This window comes from Lissotriton vulgaris, chromosome 11 (genome assembly GCF_964263255.1).
Source record: "Lissotriton vulgaris chromosome 11, aLisVul1.2, whole genome shotgun sequence".
Classification (NCBI taxonomy): Eukaryota; Metazoa; Chordata; class Amphibia; order Caudata; family Salamandridae; genus Lissotriton; species Lissotriton vulgaris.
Window position 1 is genome coordinate 24,486,183 of NC_141699.1, and position 24,199 is coordinate 24,510,381.

General features: G+C 50.1%; 1 protein-coding gene across 1 annotated transcript in view; it reads right to left on the minus strand.

The window, feature by feature from the left end:
- The window catches only part of ADGRD1 (adhesion G protein-coupled receptor D1), a 722,099-nt gene that overhangs the window by 670,497 nt on the left and 27,403 nt on the right, over positions 1-24,199 (minus strand). Inside the window, exons 2-3 of the mRNA XM_086942663.1 lie at positions 19,477-19,581; positions 4,021-4,096 (exon numbers count right to left, since the gene is read on the minus strand). Of these exons, the coding sequence (XP_086798789.1) occupies positions 4,021-4,096; positions 19,477-19,581 (181 nt within the window). The remainder of the gene's footprint in view (positions 1-4,020; positions 4,097-19,476; positions 19,582-24,199) is intronic.

Sequence of the window (24,199 nt, forward strand, 5' to 3'; positions counted from 1 at the left end):
GGGCGGGGAGGGGAGGGGTCTGTGTGGAGGTGAGGGGTCTGTACACCAGGAGCAGTGATCGCCAGGGTGAGAGGTACAGAGGGCGGGGAGGGGTCTGTGTGGAGGTGAGGGGTCTGTACACCAGGGGCAGTGATCGGCCGGGTGAGAGGTACAGAGGGCGGGGAGGGGCCTGTGAGGGTGAAGGGTCTGTACACCAGGATCAGTGATCCCAGGGTGAGAGGTACAGAGGGCGGGGAGGGTGTGTGTGGAGGTGAGGGGTCTGTGGAGCAGGAGCAGTGATCCCCAGGGTTAGAGGTACAGAGGGCAGGGAGGGGTCTGTGTGAAGGTGAAGGATCTGTACACCAGGAGCAGTGAACCCCAGGGTGAGAGGTACAGAGGGGGGAGGGGTCTGTGTGGAGGTGAAGGGTCTGTACACCAGGAGCAGTAATCCCCAGGGCCAGAGGTACCACACACAGAGGGGGGAGGGGTCTGTGTGGAGGTGATGGGTCTGTACACCAGGAGCAGTGATCCCCAGGGTGAGAGGTACAGAGAGGGGGAGGGGTCTGTGTGGAGGTGAGGGGTCTGTACACCAGGAGCAGTGATCCCCAGGGTGAGAGGTACAGGGGGCGGTGAGGGGTCTGTGAAGGTGATGGGTCTGTACTCCAGGAGTAGTGATCCCCAGGGTGAGAGGTACCACACACAAAGGGGGGAAGGGTCTGTGTGGAGGTGAAGGGTCTGTAGAGCAGGAGCATTGATCCCCAGGGTGAGAGGTACCACACACAGAGGGGGGTGGGGGGATCTGTGTGGAGGTGAGGGGTCTGTAGAGCAGGAACAGTGATCCCCAGGGTGAGAGGTAAAGAGGGGGGAGGGGTCGGTGTGGAGGTGATGGGTCTGTACACCAAGAGCAGTTATCCCCAGGGTGAGAGGTACCACACACAGAGGGGGAGGGGTCTGTGTGGAGGTGATGGGTCTGTACACCAGGAGCAGTGATCCCCAGGGTGAGAGGTACAGGGGGCGGGGAGGGGTCTGTGAAGGTGATGGGTCTGTACACCAGGAGCAGTGATCCCCAGGGTGAGAGGTACAGAGGGGGAGGGGTCTGTGTGGAGGTGAGGGGTCTGTACACCAGGAGAAGTGATCTCCAGGGTGAGAGGTACAGGGGTCGGGGAGGGGTCTGTGAGGGTGATGGATCTGTACACCGGGAGCAGTGATCCCCAGGGTGAGAGGTACCACACACAGAGGGGGGAAGGGTCTGTGTGGAGGTGAAGGGTCTGTAGAGCAGGAGCAGTGATCCTCAGGGTGAGAGGTACCACACACGGAGGGGGAAGGGGTCTGTGGAGGTGAAGGGTCTGTACACCAGGAGCAGTGATCCCCACGGTGAGAGGTACACAGGTAGAGAGGGGTCTGTGGAGGTGAGGGGTCTGTACACCATGAGCAGTAATCCCCACGGTGAGAAGTACAGAGGGGGAGGGGTCTGTGTGGAGGTGTAGGGTCTGTAGAGCAGGAGCAGTGATCCCCAGGGTGAGAGGTACAGGGGGCGGGGAGGGGTCTGTGAGGGTGATGGGTCTGTACACTGGGAGCAGTGATCCCCAGGGTGAGAGGTACCGCACACAGAGGGGGGGTCTGTGTGGAGGCGAGGGGTCTGTAGAACAGGAGCAGTGATCCTCAGGGTGAGAGGTACCACACACAGAGGGGGAAGGGGTCTGTGGAGGTGAAGGGTCTGTACACCAGGAACAGTGATCCCCATGGTGAGAGGTACACAGGGGGAAAGGGGTCTGTGAAGGGGAGGGGTCTGTAAACCAGGAGCAGTGATCCCCATGGTGACAAGTACAGAGGGGGGAGGGGTCTGTGTGGAGGTGAAGGGTCTGTAGAGCAGGAGCAGTGATCCCCAGGGTGAGAGGTACCACACACAGAGGGAGGAGGGGTCTGTGTGGAGGTGAGGGGTCTGTAGAACAGGAGCAGTGATCCTCAGGGTGAGAGGTACCACACACAGAGGGGGAAGGGGTCTGTGGAGGTGAAGGGTCTGTACACCAGGAACAGTGATCCCCATGGTGAGAGGTACACAGGGGGAGAGGGGTCTGTGGAGGGGAGGGGTCTGTAAACCAGGAGCAGTGATCCCCACGGTGAGAAGTACAGAGGGGGGACGGGTCTGTGTGGAGGTGAAGGGTCTGTAGAGCAGGAGCAGTGATCCCCAGGGTGAGAGGTACCACAGAGAGGGGAGGAGTCATCTGTGGATAACAACAATGAACTTGCATTCAGGGCCCTATCGGGGGTTTCCAGTCTTGGAATGGACTTTGTAAAACACAGCTCCCAGAATGCACTGGTCTGTTTTGGAGCAAGAAGACCCGCCCCTTATATAGAGTCACCTTTACTGATAGACACAGGGCACACGTCTGGGGTACACGCGGGCGGATGGTGTCCACCCACTATTTTCACAGGGTGGATGCCCTCCACCCTGCCAAGAAGTTGGGCCCTACTGAAAAATATGTGGCATTCGTCCTGGTGTAAGGCCTGCACGTTGTTGTCTGCCTTTGATCCACAACAAAGTGCAGGCCTGGATAGGGCTTTTTTGTTTCTGACTCGTGATGGGCCCTTAGCCCCAGGTACCTGGCCCAAAAACTTGAACTATCCAGTGGGGAGAGAGCATCAAGAAGCTCCTCTGCTTTCCTCTTGAAACCTGGCATCCTTAGCAAAAAGAGAACTTGTCACTGAGCTTTCTCAGGTGCTGCCCCAAAGATTTGGAACTCTCTACCACCGGAATTACGCAAACTCACCTCCACGACGGCGTTCAAACTGGAAACCAAAAGATTCCTAATGAGCAAATTCTTAGCTCTCGGGATCCGGTGACTTATTTTTTTATTTATTTATTTATTTATTTATTTATTTGTTCATTTATTTATTTATTTATTTATTTATTTATTTATTTATTTGTTCATTTATTTATTTGTTCATTTATTTATTTATTTATTTGTTCATTTATTTATTTATTTATTTTTCTTTCTTATTACTATGGAACCTTCATTTTTTTTTTTTTTGGACAAGTTTTATATAGCGCCTGGTTACCCTTGGGCATCCCCGCGCTGATCCAGAAAGAAACACTGCCACTATAGACACCAGAACTAGACAGTGATACGGATCTGCTACTATGCATATTACTGCCCCCCTATGGCCCACTTACCTCTGTTTATTATATGATCCCTGTTGTTTACTATGCTTATTTTTGCCCCCCCTCATGGCCCGCTTACTTCTGTTTTACGGTATGATCCCCGTCTTTTACTAATTTGTTGTTGTCATTACGCTCTCGGCCTCTCTTGTAAAGCGCTCTGACATCCTGCGGGATCTAGTTTGCGCTATATTATAAAACTTTATAAATAAATAAATGAATAGCAAAGGACGAATCTGGGGGGTCATCAGGCCTCCTTTTGTTTGAGTCTCTTGGATGGGAGCAGTCATGAGCCTCACACCTGATCCAAATGAAGTGGAGGGGAAACAAAGGCTCACACCTTGTTAGCGCTTCTAACATACTTAAGAGAGGCAGCTTTTAGCTTTGTCCAGCCTCTGTTTAGGAGATCTGCATGTACTGTAAGAATGTCAGATGTGTCGATCTTTCCCAGTATTCACACAAAATAAATAGCATTTATATCGTGCTCACTACCCCTGAGGAGGCGTTGTAATAATTTAAATATCACTATGTTTTCTTTGAAAACACTACAGGTAGAGGAAGTTTACGCAGATAAAAGGCAACATTGTGTTATGTGTAGCGTAAAAAAGTGTGACTCTTCCGTCTCGATCAGGAGGGTTTGCAAGTATACTCGAAATGTGCTCCAATGTTCTCATGATAGACCTGCTAAATATGTATGTGAGGGCTTAAGATTTGATGTCACTTCTTATGATGCTACTTCCTGTGATGTCACATGTTGTGATGTCACGAGTTGTGATGTCATGCACAGTGATGTCACTTGCATACTGATTACCTAGGTTAGTCACCCCGCTTCTTTTTTTAGGACTTGTGCCCTGGATAGACACAACCTGTGTGGCACTCACCTGGTGTCGCTCGGGTGAATGTCGCGATAGTACGCGTGCATCTTGTGATAGAGCAGGCCCACGATGGTTGTCCGAGCTAGGAAAGAGTAGAGAGAGATGTTAGTGGTCGGTCGCGCAGAGCACACATGGCGCACACATGACGGAGCTGCTGGTACAACAGATGTAGGACTTGTGAGACATGTGGCTCCGCCCTCTGAGAGGGATGGGGGCTAGGAGGCGAGAGGAGGGGACCCGAGGGTTGGGGAATGGCGGGAAGGAGAGGCCTTGAGGGAGGAAACTCAGCAGCGAGGAGGGACCCCAGGGGCCAGGATTTTAGAAGGGACCAGGAGCGAGAAGGGGGCAGCAGTTAGAAGGGCCTAGCAGGGAGAAGACCTCTCTGGAAGAGGCCTAAGGAGGGGGGAGGGGCCAGGAGGAGAAGGGGCGAAGAGGGAGAAGGGACCAGGGGGGAGAAGGGACCAGGGGGAGAAAGGGCGAAGAGGAAGAAGGGACCAAGAGGGAGAAGGGACCAGGAGGAGAAGGGGCCAGAAGGGAGAAGGGACCAGGAGGAGAAGGGACCAGGAGGAGAAGGGACCAGGAGGGAGAAGGGACCAGGAGGAGAAGGGGCCAGGAGGAGAAGGGACCAGGGGGGAGAAGGGTCCAGGGGGGAGAAGGGGCCAGGGGGGAGAAATTACCAGGGGGGAGAATGGATCAGGAGGAGGGGAAGGGCCCAGGAGGAGAAGGGACCAGGAGGGAGAAGGGACCAGGAGGAGAAGGGGCCAGGAGGAGAAGGGACCAGGGGGGAGCAGGGACCGGGATGAGAAGGGGCCAGGAGGGAGAAGGGACCAGGAGGAGAAGGGTCCAGGAGGAGATGGGACCATGGGGAGAAGGGGCGAGGAGGAGAAGGGACCAGGGGGGAGAAGCGACCGGGATGAGAAGGGGCCAGGAGGGAGAAGGGGCCAGGAGGAGAAGGGACCAGGGGGACAAGGGACCATGGGGAGAAGGGACCAGGGGAAAAGGGACCGGGGGGAGAAGGGACCTGGAGGAAAATGGACCAGGGGAGAAGGGGTCATGGGGAGAAGGGACCGGGGGGAGAAGGGACTAGAAGGAGACGGGTCCATGGGAGAAGGGACCAAAGGAGAAGGGACCAGGTTGAGAAGGGACTGTTGGGCTTGGCCCTTCTGGCAGGCTCACCCCTAAACTTTTTGCTTTAAATGGTGACCTGGTGATTGTTGGTTTCTGCGCACTTTCACTGTGTCCCAGTGGAAAGGCGAGCGTGGAGTAAGGTTGGCCTGCCCTCCCATAGGAATGCATGGGGAATGTCTGTGTCCCTGGTAGTTCCTGATGCGTGAGGTGCGCGGGCTCGAGTTTGGTATGTGCGGACTCATGTGATTGAATGCTGCGCAATGATATGTGCGGTGTGAATGTGTCTAGTGTGGAAGTGCCACTTCTAGACATGGGTGTGCGTGTGCAGTGCGTGTGCTGGCACGTGATTGGCTGGAGCTGGCTGGTGAGCCTGGCTCCAGGAGTCTGGATGGGTCTGCCCGGTGGTGAGTGTGGAGATTAGCATGCTGATGGCTGGGGAGGAGTGTACCTGGGACCTGAATAGGGCTGGGCTTTCCTCACACAATGCTGGCCCCACCCCCTGTGGTGCGATTTATGACCCTAGCCCTGCCAGTGAATAGAGTGAGGGGCTGAGAAACATCAAGGGTGCTCCCAGACTAGCTGCGACTGGTTCTTCCCCCACCCTGCACCTTTAGACAAAGGATTTCTCTGTATAAAAGGAGGCTGTGACCTCTTGTCAAAGGTTCTTGTTTGCCAGGGGCGTGCTGCTGCTTGGGCCCAGGGGAAGGCTTGCCCCCCTGGGCCCTGCCCAGCCCCTGGACTCCTGAAGAACTTTGTTGCTCTCTGGTTGACCCTAGCGCTGGAGAGCGCTTTATTTTACACTAGCGCTGGGAGTGCTTCTACTTTTGAGCCACTAGCGCCTGGGAGCGCTCTATTCTGCACCTAGCTCTCTGAGCGCTTTATTTCCCCTTTTTGCGGCTGCCCACGCCGCTCCTTGCTGTGTTCCCCTTTTTATTTACAATCCCCGGATAGTGCCCGTGATTATCGCCGCCCGGTCCACAACAGGAAGTCAGGCATGCCGGGGGCGGGCCAGCGCAACAGACAGGAAGCAGACGGGAGCCCACCCCTCGCTCCTGTGACCGGAAAGTATGTTGGGCCGAGTGATGGCCGCCCGGGGCTCCCGTGAGCTGGGGAGAGCCCCGGGGCCGCCAGGAACAAGCCGCCGAATGTCGCGGGGCTCCAATGACCAGGAGGGAGCCCCAGAGGGTAAGATGTCCCGGAGCCTTGCGGCTCCACTCTAAGTCCCGGTCCTGAGATGGGGGACCGGGTGAAGACGCAGACAGGGCGAAGCGGGCGCATTGAGGAGGCAGGGCTCCCATGAGGAGAGAGAGCCCCGCCGAGCGCTACTGCAGCCCGGACACAGAGAACCCAGCGCGAGAGGAGCCTTCCTGTGACCCCGAGAGAGCCGGTGAGTGTCTGCGGAAGGAGGAGGGGGCGTCGGGGCACATTGCCCACGAGGCTCACCCAGGCATTTTTGTTGTAGAGCCCTCGAGAGGCTCTAGAGGGCAATCAGCTTGTTGGTAGAGCCCAGAAAGGCTCAGGGACAGTCAGTTGTTCAGAGCCTGAAAGGCTCCCACGTTGGTCCCTTCAGTGTCTCCTCAGCTGCCCAGCACTTAGTGGGCAGCTGCTACGTTTAGGCCCCTGACACTTGGGACTGCCACAGGTTGTGGCTTACATAATTTCTGCATATTAAGTTGTTCTTACACCGCTGAATGTATGTTTATGCATCATGTATTTTCCTTCCCTACACCTCTGAATGCTGTGATGCATCATGTGTAATATTCCTATGTCTTTACCCCTAAATGTATGGTGATACTTAGGTGGTTGTTTTCTCCTAGTACAGGTGTTACTAGGGAGGTCCTGGTTCCCTGCATAATATTCTCCTACGGTGGTTAGGGCTGTGTAGGTGGTACTTACCTCTTACCAGTAGTTACTGGTTGTGTGTTCTCTTTGCTATTTGGTGCTACAGTGATTTTATAATCTAAGTGCTAATTTTAACAAGTATCCTAGTTCTAAAAGTGCATATTCCTGACAGTGGTCCATGTGGCCCTGTCCTGTACATATCCCCTGTAAATTCTGCCTGTGCCTGTTGGCACATTGTAAAGTGTGTGTTTCTATCTAATGTGTTTAGCAATACAAAAGCTATTTTTACATATACCTTGTGTGGAGTTCCTTTTGTGGGGGGCCTGGGATGTTGTTGCTGGTGGGTGCGTGCGCAAATACTTAACTTACATTTCCCCTGGGTAAGCCTTACTGCTTGTGTCACGCTACCAAGGGAGTGAGCAGGGATTATCTTGGCATGTAACTTCCTTGCCCTGACTGGCGTGGTGGTTTCTGCCTGACTTTGGCGCAAGCCTCAGCCAACCAGCAATCCCATTTCTAAGAGGGACCAAGAAGGAGAAGGGGCCAGGATGGATAATGGACCAGGGGGGAAGGGACCAGGAAGAGAAGGGACCAGGAGGGAGAAGGGACAAGGAGGGACCAGGAGGGAGGAGGGACCAAGGGGAGAAGGGACCAGGAGGAGAAGGGACCAGGGGGAGAAGGGACCAGGAGGAGAAGGAACCAGGAGGGAGAAGGGACATGGGGTGAGGAGGGACCAGGAGGAGAAGGGACCAGGGGAGATGGGACCAGGAGGAGAAGGGACCAGGGGAGAAGGGACCATGAGGAGAAGGCACCAGGGGAGAAGGGTCCAGAGGGGAAAAGGGACCAGGAGGAGAAGGGACCAGGGGGAGAAGGGACCAGGAGGGAGAGGGGACCAGGAGGAGAAGGGACCAGGGGAGAAGGGACCAGGGGGAGAAGGGACAATGGGGAGAAGGGACCAGGAGGAGAAGGGACCAGGTGAGAAGGGACCAGTGGGAGAAGGGGTCATGGGGAAAAGGGGTCATGGGGAGAAGGGACCAGGGGGGAGAAGGGACCAGGAGGAGAAGGGACCAGGAGGAGAAGGGGCAATAGGAGAAGGGCCAAGGAGGTGAAGGGACCTAGAAGGAGAAGGGGCAAGGAGGGAGTAGGGAGTAGGGAGAAGGGACCAGGAGAAGAAGGGACCAGGAGGGAGAAGGGACCTTGGGGAGAAGGGACTAGGAAGGATAAGGGACCATGGGGAGAAGGGAGCAGGGGGGAGAAGGGACCAGAAGGGAGCAGGGGAGAAGGGACCAGGAGGGAGGCTGGACCAGGGGTAGAGGGGAGCAGGAGGGGAAGGGACCAGGAGGGAGCAGGGGAAGAAGGGACCAGGAGGTAGAATGGAGTAGGAGGGAGAAGGGACCAGGAGGGAGAAGGGAGCAGGGGAGAAGGGACCAGGAGCGTGGAGGGACCAGGAGGGTGGAGGGACCAGGAGGAGAAGGGACCAGGAGGGAGAGGGAACCAGGGGGAGAAGGGACCAGGAGGAGAAGGGACCAGGAGGAGAAGGGACCAGGAGGGAGAAGGGAGCAGGAGGGAGAAGGGACCAGGACGGAGAAGGGAGCAGGGGAGAAGGGACCAGGAGTGAGGAGGGAACAGGGTGAGAAGGGACCAGGAGGGAGAGGGGGCCAGAAGGGAGAAGGGACCAGGAGGGAGAAGGGAGCAGGAGGGAGAAGAAACCAGGAGGGAGAAGGGAGCAAGAGGAGGTGAGACAAGGGGGTGAAGGGACCAGGGGGAGAAGGGACCTGGAGGGACCAGGGGAGAAGGGGGTGAAGGGACCAGGGGGGAGAAGGGGCCAGGAGGAGAAGGGTCCAGGGGGGAGAAGGGACCAGGGGGGAGAAGGGACCAGGGGGGAGAATGGATCAGGAGGAGGAGAAGGGACCAGGGGAGAAGGGTCCAGGGGGAAGAAGGGACCAGGAGGAGAAGGGACCTGGAGGGACCAGGGGAGAAGGGGGAGAAGGGACCAGGGGGAGAAGGGACGTCAGTGGCCAAGTGAGATGGGAACAGCAGGGAGTAGACCTATCAGGAAGAGTGTGAAGGACTCGGAGGAAAGAATATTCACATGGGAGAAGGGACAAGGGGGGGAGAAGGGACCCAGGGGTCAGAATTCCAGAAGGGACCATGGGCTCTGGTATCAGGCCTGCCAATCTAAAAACATGTCTTCACCAACTGTGAGGGGCATTCAGCTCGTGGAGACCTGATGAGTCAGGGGGGCATAGATGGTGCGGGCACCTAGGAATCCCCACCCTCTTCAGAAGACACAAATATAGAATTCTAGGCCCACCTTCCGGGCCATTGGGTGGAAACAAAACCTTCACGAACCCAACACACTAACTGGTAAGCTACTCCTGGGGGGGGATCCCTGCGCACCATGTGCTCACTGTGTGATACCATTATAAACATAGAGGTTCAATTTAGCCTCTTTTAGTACAATACTAAGGGGCTTATTTACATGGCCTTTGCACCAATTTTGCATCACTTTTCCATGTTAAAAATGACACAAAGGTGGCACAAGGCGCTTGTAAAACTGCCCCTAATAGTACAAATGGCTCTGGATGAGTTCATTGTTCAGTAAGGGACTAATACCAAAATATGCGGCTGGTCTGTGTGTACACACTGTTCACTACACACTGGTTGTTGCACTGTGGGACTACGATTTGAGCATTAGATTGAATCGGATGCAGTAATGAATGACCTCTTTTAAGTTTTTCTAAGCCTTGATTATTATTGTACCTGGTTTAATATACTTCTCCTCGTATTGGTGGCCTTACTGGACCATTAATTCACCCAGCCAGATTGGTACAACTGGTATTTCAATAAATATCTACAATGGCACTGCTCACTCCCGGCTCTCAGGGGCACGATGTGTGACTCTTGTGTCTTGTACCACCATGTGTTATGACATACCTCTGTGAGATGGGACATACCTCTGTGTGATTTGACATACCTCCCTGTGATGGGACATACCTCTGTGTGATTGGAAATACCACTGTGTGATAGGACATACCTCTGTGTGATAGGACATACCTCTGTGTGATAGGACATACCACTGTGTGATAGGACATACCTCTGTGTGATTGGATATACCTCTGTGTGATTGGACATACCACTGTGTGATAAGACATACTTCTGTGTGATGGGACATACCAATGTGTGTTATGTCATAACTCGGTGTGATTGGATATACCTCTGTGTGATTGGACATACCACTGTGTGATAAGACATACTTCTGTGAGATAGGGCATACCTCTGTGTGATGGGACATACCTCTGTGTGATGGGACATACCTCTGTGTGCTAGGACATACCACTGTGTGATGGGACATACCTCTGTGTGATAGAACATACCTCTATGTGATGGGACATACCTCTGTGTGATGGGACATACCTCTGTGTGATGGAACATACCTTTGTGTGATGGGACATACCTCTGTGTGATGGGACATACCTCTGTGTGATGGGACATACTTCTGTGTGATGGAACATACCTCTGTGTGATAGGACATACCTCTGTGAAGGGACATACCTCTGTGTGATGGGACATACCTCTGTGCGCTGTGACATACCTCTGTGTGATAGGACATTCCTCTGTGTGATAGGACATACCTCCCTGTGATGGGACATACCTCCCTGTGATAGGATATACCTCTGTGTGATGGGACATACCACTTTGTGATGGATATACCTCCCTGTGACGAGACATACCTCCCTGTGATAGGACTTACCACTGTGTGATGGGACATATCACATTGTGATGGACATACCTCTGTGTGAAGGGACATACCTCCTTGTGATAGGACATATCTCTATGTGACGGGACATACCACTTTGTGATGGACATACCTTTGTGTGATGGGACATCCCTCCCTGTGATAGAACATATCGCTGTGTCATGGTACATACCACTTTGTGATGGGACATACCTCTGTGTGATGGGACATACCACTGTGTGATGGGACATACCTCTGTGTGATGGGACATACCTCTGTTTGATGGGACATACCCCTGTGTGGTAGCACATACCTCTGTGTGATGGGACATACCACTGTGTGATGGGACATACCACTGTGGGATGGGACATACCACTGTGATAGGACATACCTCTGTGTGATGGGACATACCACGTTGTGATGGACATACCTCTGTGTGATGGGACATCCCTCCCTGTGATGGGACATACCTCTGTGTGATGGGACATACCTCTGTGTGATGGGACATACCACTGTGTGATGGGACATACCTCTGTGTGAAGGGACATACCTCTGTGTGATAGGACATACCTCCTTGTGATAGGACATACCTCTGTGTGATTTGACATACCTCCCTGTGATGGGACATACCTCCCTGTGATAGGACATACCTCTGTGTGATGGGACATACTTCTGTGTGATAGGGCATGCCTCTGTGTGATGGGACATACCTCTGTGTGATGGGACATACCTCTGTTTGATAGGACATACCTCTGTGTGATGGGACATACCTCTGTGTGAGGGGGCATACCTCTGTGTGATAGGACATACCTCCTTGTGATAGGACATACCTCTGTGTGATTTGACATACCTCCCTGTGATGGGACATACCTCCCTGTGATAGGACATACCTCTGTGTGATGGGACATACCACTTTGTGATGGATATACCTCCCTGTGATGGGACATACCTCCCTGTGATAGGACATACCTCTGTTTGATGGGACATACCACTTTGTGATGGACATACCTCTGTGTGATGAGACATACCTCCCTGTGATAGGACATACCACTGTGTGATGGACATACCTCTGTGTGATGGGACATACCTCTGTGTGATGGGACATACCTCCCTGTGATGGGACATACCTCCCTGTGATGGGACATACCTCTGTCTGATGGGACATACCTCTGTGTGATGGGACATACCTCTGTGTGATGGGACATCCCTCCCTGTGATGGGACATACCTCTGTGTGAGGGGACATACCTCTGTGTGATGGGACATCCCTCCATGTGATGGGACATACCACTGTGTGATGGGACATCCCTCCCTGTGATGGGACATACCTCTGTCTGATGGGACGTACCTCTGTGTGATGTGGGCTCCTCACTAGGAGGCACTGTGTAGAGTTTACTCCGGCAGCGCCTCTCTGCCTTTTCTTTCACTTACAATCTTTCATGATATCTGCCTTCGCGGTACCTCTGACCTCCGGAGAGGTCCGAGGGTCTCGGATTGCGCGTCAGATGCCCCCAAGCCTCGCGCAGACGGACCCTGGCTGGGCCTTGACCCCAGACTGGGGCTGCTCACGAGTGAGGCCAGCCCTTGTGAACTCTCCAGTGGAAGACAGCCCCACTCAGACCCAGTGAGAGGTCGCGCGCCCCTGGGGGCCAGCGCACATGCTCAGGCTATTCCGGGCACCACGAGGGGCCCCGTGACCGGACTGCACGCACTCACACTCGTCAGGAGCCCGGGGTTCACGGGAGATGGACCTGCACAGCAACAGCCCGCGAGCTCACAGATGTGACAAGAGATACTCACACATCACAAGGTGTGAGCAGCAAGGGAAGGGCCCCAAGAAAGGAGCAACCGGAGGGAGAACAGGAACATGGAGCAAGGAAAGGGGCCCACGAAACGAGCAACACTCAGTGAGTTCACAGGAGCGGACACCAGGGGCCCGATTCACAGAACTAACTTAAGACAAAATCCTAAACTTACTCATTTCGGTATTCACAGAAGTCAGGAGTCCTACCTTTAGGACTCCTGAATACCTTCTGTGAATACCGAAAGTCTCAAAGTTAGGATTTTTCTCAGTTTTGGAGTCCTAAATTTAGGACTCCTAACTTCTGTGAATACCGAAATGAGTAAGTGCCTTCTGTGAATACCAAAATTGTATTAAGTTTTGGATTTTGTCTTAAGTTAGCTCTGTGAATCGAGCCCCAGGTACTCTAACCCTAGACAAGGTGAGTTCAAGATAACCAAACCAAGGAAAAAGCAACACACCGTGAATTACCAGAACCCAACACCAGATACTCTAACCCAACACAAGGTGAGGTTAAAGGAACCGAACCAAGGAACGAACAACACACAGTGAGATACGAGAACCCAACACCACATACTCTAACCCAACACAAGGTGAGGTTAAAGGAACCGAACCAAGGAACGAACAACACACAGTGAGATACGAGAACCCAACACCACATACTCTAACCCAACACAAGGTGAGGTTAAAGGAACCGAACCAAGGAACGAACAACACACAGTGAGATACGAGAACCCAACACCACATACTCTAACCCAACACAAGGTGAGGTCAAAGGAACCAAACCAAGGAACGAACAACACACAGTGAGTTACCGGTACCTGAAGCCAACATCAGATACTCTAACCCAACACAAGGAGAGGTCAAAGGTACCAAACCAAGGAAAGAGCACACAGTGAGTTACCAGAGCCCAACACCAGATACTCGAACATAACACAAGGTGAGGTCAAAGGACCCGAACCAAGGAAAGAACAACACACAGTGAGTTACCAGATGCCAACACCAGATACTCTAACCCAACACAAGGAGAGGTCAAAGGTACCAAACCAAGGAAAGACCACACAGTGAGTTACCAGAACCCAACACCAGATACTCTAACCCAACACAATGTGAGGTCAAAGGAACCGAACCAAGGAACGAACAACACACAGTGAGTTACGAGAACCCAACACCACATACTCTAACATAACACAAGGTGAGGTCAAAGGAACCAAACCAAAGAAAGAACAAAACACAGTGAGTTACCAGATGCCAACACCAGACACTCTAACCCAACACAAGGAGAGGTCAAAGGTACCAAACCAAGGAAAGAGCACACAGTGAGTTACCAGAAGCCAACATCAGATACTCGAACCCAACACAAGGTGAGGTCAAAGGTACCAAACCAAGGAAAGAACACACAGTGAGTTACCAGAAGCCAACATCAGATACTCGAACCCAACACAAGGTGAGGTCAAAGGTTCCAAACCAAGGAAAGAGCACACAGTGACTTACCAGAACCCAACACCAGATACTCTAACCCAACACAAGGTGAGGTCAAGGGAACCGAAACAAGGAAAGTACAACACACAGTGAGTTACCAGAGCCCAACACCAGGTACTCTAACCTAATACAAGGTGAAGTCAAAGGAACCGAACCAAGGAAAGAGCAACACACACTGAGTTACCAGATGCCAACACCAGATACTCTAACCCAACACAAGGTGAGGTCAAAGGTACCAAACCAAGGAAAGAGCACACAGTGAGTTACCAGAACCCAACACCAGGTACTCTAACCCAACACAAGGTGAGGTCAAAGGTACCAAACCAAGGAAAGAGTACACAGTGACTTACCAGAACCCAACACCAGATACTCTAACCCAACACAAGGTGAGGTCAAGGGAACCGAAACAAGGAAAGTACAACACACAGTGAGTTACCAGAACCCAACACCAGGTACTCTAACCTAATACAAGGTGAAGTCAAAGGAACCGAACCAAGGAAAGAGCAACACACACTGAGTTACCAGAACCCAACACCAGGTACTCTAACCCAACACAAGGTGAGGTCAAAGGTACCAAACCAAGGAAAGAGCACACAGTGAGTTACCAGAAGCCAACATCAGATACTCCAACCCAACACAAGGTGAGGTCAAAGGTACCACGCCAAGGAAAGAACACACAGTGAGTTACCAGAAGCCAACACCAGATACTCGAACCCAACACAAGGTGAGGTCAAAGGAACCGAACCAAGGAAAGAACAACACACAGTGAGTTGCCAGAACCCAACACCAGGTACTCTAACCCAACACAAGGTGAGGTCAAAGGTACCAAACCAAGGAAAGAGCACACAGTGAGTTACCGGAAGCCAACATCAGATACTCAAACCCAACACAAGGTGAGGTCAAAGGTACCAAAACAAGGAAAGAGCACACAGTGAGTTACCAAAAGCCAACACCAGATACTCTAACCCAACACAAGGTGAGGTCAAAGGAACCGAACTAAGGAAAGAACAACACACAGTGAGTTACCAGAACCCAACAACAGATACTCTAACCCAACACAAGGTGAGGTCAAGGGAACCGAAACAAGGAAAGTACAACACACAGTGAGTTACCAGAGCCCAACACCAGGTACTCTAACCTAATACAAGGTGAAGTCAAAGGAACCGAACCAAGGAAAGAGCAACACACACTGAGTTACCAGATGCCAACACCAGATACTCTAACCCAACACAAGGTGAGGTCAAAGGTACCAAACCAAGGAAAGAGCACACAGTGAGTTACCAGAACCCAACACCAGGTACTCTAACCCAACACAAGGTGAGGTCAAATGTACCAAACCAAGGAAAGAGTACACAGTGACTTACCAGAACCCAACACCAGATACTCTAACCCAACACAAGGTGAGGTCAAGGGAACCGAAACAAGGAAAGTACAACACACAGTGAGTTACCAGAGCCCAACACCAGGTACTCTAACCTAATACAAGGTTAAGTCAAAGGAACCGAACCAAGGAAAGAGCAACACACACTGAGTTACCAGATGCCAACACCAGATACTCTAACCCAACACAAGGTGAGGTCAAAGGTACCAAACCAAGGAAAGAGCACACAGTGAGTTACCAGAACCCAACACCAGGTACTCTAACCCAACACAAGGTGAGGTCAAAGGTACCAAACCAAGGAAAGAGTACACAGTGACTTACCAGAACCCAACACCAGATACTCTAACCCAACACAAGGTGAGGTCAAGGGAACCGAAACAAGGAAAGTACAACACACAGTGAGTTACCAGAACCCAACACCAGGTACTCTAACCTAATACAAGGTGAAGTCAAAGGAACCGAACCAAGGAAAGAGCAACACACACTGAGTTACCAGAACCCAACACCAGGTACTCTAACCCAACACAAGGTGAGGTCAAAGGTACCACGCCAAGGAAAGAACACACAGTGAGTTACCAGAAGCCAACACCAGATACTCGAACCCAACACAAGGTGAGGTCAAAGGAACCGAACCAAGGAAAGAACAACACACAGTGAGTTGCCAGAACCCAACACCAGGTACTCTAACCCAACACAAGGTGAGGTCAAAGGTACCAAACCAAGAAAAGAGCACACAGTGAGTTACCGGAAGCCAACATCAGATACTCAAACCCAACACAAGGTGAGGTCAAAGGAACCGAACTAAGGAAAGAACAACTCACAGTGAGTTACCAGAACCCAACAACAGATACTCTAACCCAACACAAGGTGAGGTCAAAGGAACCGAACCACGGAAAGAACAACACACAGTGAGTTACCAGAACCCAACACCAGATTTCTAACCCAACACAAGGTGAGGTCAAAGGAACCGAACCAAGGAAAGAACAACACACAGTGAGTTACCAGAACCCACCACAAGATACTCTAACCCAATACAAGGTGAGGTCAAAGGAACCAAACCAAGGAAAGAGCAACACACAGTGAGTTACCAGAACCCAACACCAGATACTCTAACACAATACAAGGTGAGGTCAAAGGAACCGAACCAAGGAAAGAGCAACACACAGTGAGCTACCAGAACCCAACACCAGATACTTTAACCCAACACAAGGTGAGGTCAAAGGAACCGAACCAAGGAAAGAAAAACACACAGTGAGTTACCAGAACCCAACACCAGGTACTCTAACACAACACAAGGTGCAGTCGAAGGAACAAACCAAGGAAATAACAACACACAGTGAGTTACCAGATGCCAACAACAGATACTCTAACTCAACACAAGGTGAGGACAAAGGTACCGAACCAAGGAAAGAACAACACACAGTGAGTTAGGAGAACCCAACATCAGATACTCTAACCCAACACAAGGTGAGGTCGAAGACCTCTCCTCCTGTGCGTGCTCCCTACTTCACCCCTGACATTTTGTGCTTCTGTCCTTTAATCCCTTCTTGCCTCTCCCAGGAATGTGTACTTGACGCTGATTTAATTCGTACCTCAACCCTTACAACCTGTACTTCACACTGACTCCTTTCATGCCTCACCCCGTACAACCTGTACTTTACACTGACTCCCTTCACGTCCACACTTTACAACCTGTACTTCACACTGACTCCCTTCACGCCTCATCCCTTACACCTAACCCTGGGCGGAGCGGAGTTTTTTGCTCGCTCGCATTCACCAACGTCAAGTTGGCAAGCACGAGTGAGGAAAATCCACCTCCCGGCGAGATTTTCCCTTGTTTGCGATCGCCAACATCAAGTTGGCAAGAGCGAGCGTGGATAAAAAAACTCCTGGCGAGATTTCTCAATGCGGGGGTCAGGTTTCTCATTACGGGTGTTCGCGTATGCTTGCGACCGCTAGCGTTGAGAAACTGCCTGTTCGCTTTGCGAAAGCTGCTGCTCGAGTAAAAATCTACTCGAGCCGCAGAAGAGGTAAGCTTGCGCAGTGCATGGCCCTGTTCTCAATGATTGCACAGTGCGGACAAGCATCCGGCACAGTACAATCACTGCAAACAGCATTTTTCTACTGTACTCCGCGCTCGTGGAGCTCCGCGTATTGCAACAGAGTTTTTTTTGCACTTCGCGTAGCTTTGCGTTGTCCAACTCCCCGAACTCCGACCAGGGTTACTTACAACACATACATCACGTTGACTACCCTTCATGCCTCATCCCTTACAATCTGTACTTCACACTGACTCCCTTCATCCCTCGCCCCTTACAACCTGTACTTCACATCAACTCCCTTCATGCCTCCGACCTTACAACCTGTACTTCACAACATCTCCCTTCACGCCTCACCCCTTACAACCTGAACTAAACACTGAATCCCTTCATACCTCACCCCTTACAACCTGTACTTCACACCGACTCCTTTCCATACTCATCCCTTACAACCAGTACTTCACACTGACTCCCTTCATGCCTCACCCCTGACTACCAGTACTTCACACCGACTCCCTTCCATACTCATCCCTTACAACCAGTTCTTCACACTGATTCCCTTCACGCCTCACCCCTTACAACCAGTTCTTCACACTGACTCCCTTCATGCCTCACACCTTACAACCTGCGCTTCACACTGACTCCCTTCCATACTCACCCCTTACAACCTGTACTTCACACCGACTCCCTTCCATATTCACCCCTTACAACCTGCGCTTCACACTGACTCCCTTCCACACTCACCCCTTACAACCTGCGCTTCACACTGACTCCCTTCCATACTCACCCCTTACAACCTGCGCTTCACACTGACTCCCTTCCATACTCACCCCTCACAACCTGTACTTCACACCGACTCCCTTCCATATTCACCCCTTACAACCTGCGCTTCACACTGACTCCCTTCCATACTCACCCCTTACAACCTGCACTGCACACTGACTCCCTTCCATACTAACCCCTTACAACCTGTACTTCACACTGACTCCCTTCATACCTCACCCCTTCCAACCAGTACTTCACACTGACTCGCTTCATGCCTCATCCCTGGGGTGTTGGCGATTTTCTAGCAGTGCTGCAATTTTAAAAGGACTGAAAAGTTCCTTGTATATTCAGTAGTTTTTGAGTAACAATAAAAGGGCCAAGATAACTCTGGTGATTAATGTACCTGCTCGAGAGAGATGGGAGTTTTGGCTTGTGTCAGTTTTGGCTCAATTTAGGTAGCGCAGAGGGTTAATGTGCCTGCTGCAAACAACGTTTTCTATGCATATGAAAGAACACTATTTAATGTGCATCGCTGAGTGGGTCACTGCTTTTGTCACAAAGATTATTCTGTTACTGTGCATTACATAAGTTACAATTGTAATCTAGCACAGCGAGCTCTGAGCTGCACACAAACTGCAAGGTATAGGTTAAAAAGTTATGTTATTTTTCCCAGTCATACATTATCCTGATGTTGCTGAAAAAAAGGTTTGTTTGGGTAAAAAGCAATTCTTATTATAAAAAGTCAACCCTAACCACTGTGTTATGATCTGAATCCTGCGTTTGTGCTTCTCCAGACCAAGCACTCTCATAAAACCAGTCTGGACAGCATGTGAATCCTACACCTTGCAGTCCACTTTGCCTTTTGTTACATTTTCCATACACTGATTCACGTATGTATTGTTTATTATCTCTGTATGTGTGCGTCATGTAAAGTGCTCCGACACCCTACACTGGTGTCTGCTATAAAACAAATAAAATACATGTGAGAGAGGGGCTGTGGAGAGATGAGGGGCACTGTTGGAGGGTGATAGCGAGGGAATCATTGAAGAGCGCCAACAAAGATTGTCGTATCCTGGTGCATTGTAAGGTCATCATTTACTATGCTTTAAAAGCTAATACAATTGAATATATAATGACAAATGTGTTGTGGAATGCACCATTTTTTCCCAAACCTTCTTGGTGGGAGAACCCCCCAAACCTCTTGTTTGTCATGGTCAGGCTCGCTCGCTGCACTCACTATGCACTGTACAAGGCTGGTCGGACAACATGCAGACGTTTCGACTTACATTTGCGGAAGGCTTCTCCAGGAACAGATATGTAGCTCCGCCCGCGGGACGGAAAGCGGTAGTTGGTCAAATTGGCTGACATCGGAAACTTCATCATGGAGAAGTCTGTGTGACGAGCACAAGAGAGAGAAAAGGGAGATGAATAATATAACTCTAGTGAGTGAAACAGTGAATCAATATAAAAACATTTTTTTGTGAACAACTCTAGCCTGGTCACGTCGGCGTCAACTGCAAAAGCAACTCCTCTCGGGTTGGTTTGCGATTTTATTGTATACTGTGCTCTGTTACCCAACGTTATAGCACACCATGGTACACTATTGAATGCTACAGTCCACAATAAAATTCCGCACAGTGCCTCCCTACACCATGCTAACCACATCTACAGTAAAGCGTGCTATGCTACTGAGCACTACTGGGCAGTACCTAATGCTACGCTTCCCAGATGTAGAGTACACTCTGATACGCTGCTCAATGCTATGGTACACCAATGCTATGCTACATAATGCTACAGCACACCAGTGCTACGCTAACCAACGCCACAGAACACCTATTCTATGCTACCTAATGCTACAGCACACCAGTGCTATGCTACCCAATGCTACAGCACACCAATGCTATGCTTCCCAGCGCTACAGCACACCAATGCTACGCTACGTAATGCTACAGCACACCAGTGCTACGCTACCCAATGCTACATCACACAAATGCTACGCTACCCAACGCTACAGAACACCAGTGCTAAGCTACCCAACGCTACAGAGCACAATGCTATGCTACCCAACACTACAGAACAACAGTGCTATGCTACCCAACGCTACAGCACACCAATGTTATGCTACCTAATGCTTCAGCACACCAGTGCTACGCTACCCAGCGCTACGGAACAACAGCGCTATGCTACCCAGCGCTACAGCACACCAATGCTACACTACCTAATGCTACAGCACACCAGTGCTACGCTACCCAATGCTACAGCACACCAATATTATGCTTCTCAGCACTACAGCACACCAATGCTACGCTACCTAATGCTACAGCACACCAGTGCTTCGCTACCCAATGCTACATCACCCAAATGCTATGCTACCCAACGCTACAGAACACCATTGCTACGCTACCCAAAGCTGCAGCAGACCAATGCTATGCTACCCAATGCTACAGCACACCAGTGCTACCCTACCCAACGCTACAGAACACCAATGCTATGCTTCTCAGTGCTACAGCACACCAATGCTACACTGCCTAATGCTACAGCACACCAGTGCTACGCTGCCCAAAGCTACAGCACACCAATGCTATGCTACTCAGCGCTAGTGTAGACTATGCCATTGTACCCAACGCTGTAGTGCACAGGTCTCTGCTACCCAATGCTATAATATATTAGGCTAAACTACCTAATGTTGTTGTACACTTTGCCACGCTTCTCAGCACAACACACACTGTGCTGTCCAACGCTACCGTACACTATGCTATGCTTTCCATTGATAGAGTATACCATGCCAGGCTATGCTAAACTCTGCCATGATGCAGTATATAATGGTCATTTAGATCAATTTGTTAACTTGAGAGCCACAAAAACACCCGGATGCAATAAAGATTTTCACCAGGTATCAATTGTGCTTCTGCACCATATTCACACTTTGTTGGTAAAAATGCAGAGGGAGATTGTTGTAAAAGGATTAACTTAGCAAATGAACTGATCACTCTATGTAAATTCCCGCCAAACGAATTTGTTTGTTATAACTTTTACACATTTTTTAAATCTTTTTTAACATTGTATTAGCACAAGAAATGTTACTGTTGTAAATAACCTGCATTTTATGTTTAAAAATATTTGTGGTCCTCAGTTGAGTACCAAAGCAAATAAAAATAAATAAACTGAAAACTGAAAAATAAACTGAAATGTTTCTTGTAAATGAAAGATGTCGGGTTCCAAAGTAGATTAGATAAGTTGGTTTATTAAGATAGATTGTATGAAGAGCCCCACCAGGAGATGCCTTCCTGCTGCTCGGCCCATCCTCCCACTGACTCCCTCACTCATCCAACATTCAACAGAATCATCACACACCAACATTCTACACCACACTCACACTGGCTGAGCAACAGGTATAACCCATCTGCCTTCTTTTCACAGAATAACATTAAACTCTTGCATGGTGTTTACCATATAGCAATGAGAAGAAATACAGATGCATGAAGATAACCGGTGGAAAACATTGCATGCTTTATACACAACTGGACAAGGAACACACACTAAAAGTGCTTGTGAAAATTAGGTGAAAACATTGCAAGCATTATACATAACTAAATAGGCAACACAACAATTGCAATGGACCATGAATGTAACAACAGCAAATAATAATAACAACCCCTTCTCCAGAACACAACATACAAACTCTACTAACTACACCACTAATCTCTAACAGATCCCAAAGTGCCACAAACATGCTATCTGGCCAGGCTTACATAAAGACAAGCAAGAAGGGAAGCAAACACAGGGGTGCAGTAGGGGACCGTCTATAGCAAAAGAACAAAACCACATGAAAGATGAACCGCCTTGACTGATTAACAACCTTGGCTTACATAATGCCCTTCATACTAACACATAGTCGAGGTGGAACAACCCTTCAAACACACGTGATGTGGCTTACACACAGACCTTCACCCTAATAACCCGTAATGGTGAAACAACACACCAATCACACATAACTTTTGCCTTAAACACAGCCCTTCACCCCTACCCCGTAGGGAGAGTGGAACAACCCTTCACACAAGTCATTTGGCTTAAACCCTGCCCTTCACCCTTACCCCGTAGGTAGGGTGGAACATCAACGTCAACTCTGCCTTTCACCCAGACTCCCATGGATAGGGTGGCACACCTACTTTAACCACAAGTAGTTTGGCTAAAACCCTGTCCTTCACCCTACCCACAGTAAGGGTGGAACAAAAAACTCCACACAACTGCACTCTTCAAACAGAAGTCACTTGGCTTAGCACTTACATTCACCCTTAACCGTAGGAAGGGTGGAACCAAACCTCAACCACAAGCACTCTTAAAGAATAAATGCATCGAACCATAGTCAGTGAGAAACATATCCCCTGCCACACACCAGCCCTAACAAAGGGCACAGTCACACACCCACTCTGCAAAAGCCTACACAAGAAGGGTTCGCACAAAACCCCCATGCCAGTTGGAAACCCTTGAACACAAAAGACACTCTTACCCCACCACCATAGCACACTAAAGCACATCAATGAGATTCTAATTTTTTTTCACCCACTCACAACCCTTCAAATATTTGTTAATACTTTATTTCGATAAAAACAAACTTTATCATAAAAGTACATGCAATTCATTATTTTAACAAAGAAGAATAAAAACGTTAAAAAGGTCAACTCTTTTCAGAAACAAGTGGAGGCGCAGGAGGTTAGGGGCTAGATTAGAAAAAAAGTCCTGAAGCAAACAACCGGGGGATGGCCTGGTGCATTGTTATATACAGTTTCCTACCCCATTCTCGATTTTATCAGTCTAGAACGTATCTGCCAGGCCTTTCCCAGGAATTTGGCAACTCCGCAAAAAATCATCAAGGATGTTGTGTCAGTTACCAGTATGCGGAGTGCCATCGCATGGTGCCTAACTCCCAGTTCTCTGCTTTAACCACCTTCTCCTGGGTCCGCTGTATGCTCTACAGGCAAATAGAAAGTGAGCTAGAGACTCATTAGGGTTTGGGCATCCAGGACAGCTAGAATGATTGGGCATAGATGTGTTCCAGCGCCTGGTAAAAGTGTTCAAGGGAAGTGTTCCATATCTAAACTTTAAAAACAAGGTTCTGTCTCTAGGTCCTTTAATGACATCGAGGAAGGGTTCAAACTTCTTCACCGGCTTGTGTTCTAGGAATTGATCAGTTAAAACCCCCCAGTTTGATTTTTCAAGCTCCTTGGCTAGGACCCATTCCCAGTATATTTTTTTGATTGTCTCTTTCGGGGGTGGTGATTGGGACAACCATGTATCGCTTAGCCCCAATTTGGCGAGCATGTCCCTTAGGTTGTCCAACCATGCAATCTTAGTCATCTTATTCAGCATAATAAGTTCATCCAGAGCTGCAGCATAGTGTACCAATTCCGGTGTCCTTCTTAGTCGTACCCAATATAATAACGGTCGAAGGATTACAATGTCTTTAATTGCACGGCGGCCCATGTCTTGAAGCAGTGGTTTCAAGGGGGTAGAAACTGGGAGGCCCACCAGGTCTCTCAAGAATTTGTTTTCAGTTTTCGTTAATTCTGTGATGTTATCAAAGCCCCATAGTTCTGACCCATATATTGTTGCAGCCAATGCTTTCCCCTCATAGATGGCAAGGACAGGGGCAATGGGCCTGCTTGCGGAGGCTCGGTGTTCTCTAGCAATGGCTCCCGTAGCCCTTTTCAAATTCAAGTGCATTTTTGCTAGATGGGAGTCCCACTTCATTCTCCGGTTACCCTAACTCCCAAATAGTCAAATGCATCAACCTCCTCCAGTGTACATCCGTTAAGCGCAACATTGATCTTCCTTGGTCTCTTAGTTTGGGACAGAACCATTAGTTTAGTTTTTGCAGTTAATTGTTAACCCACGTTCCTCGCAGAAGGTGTCAAACTTGGTCAAAAGTTTTTGGAGACCAGAGGGGGTTTTGGACAGGAGGAGGGTGTCGTCCGCAAAAAGGAGGGTCGGTATTTTTTCACCTGCCAG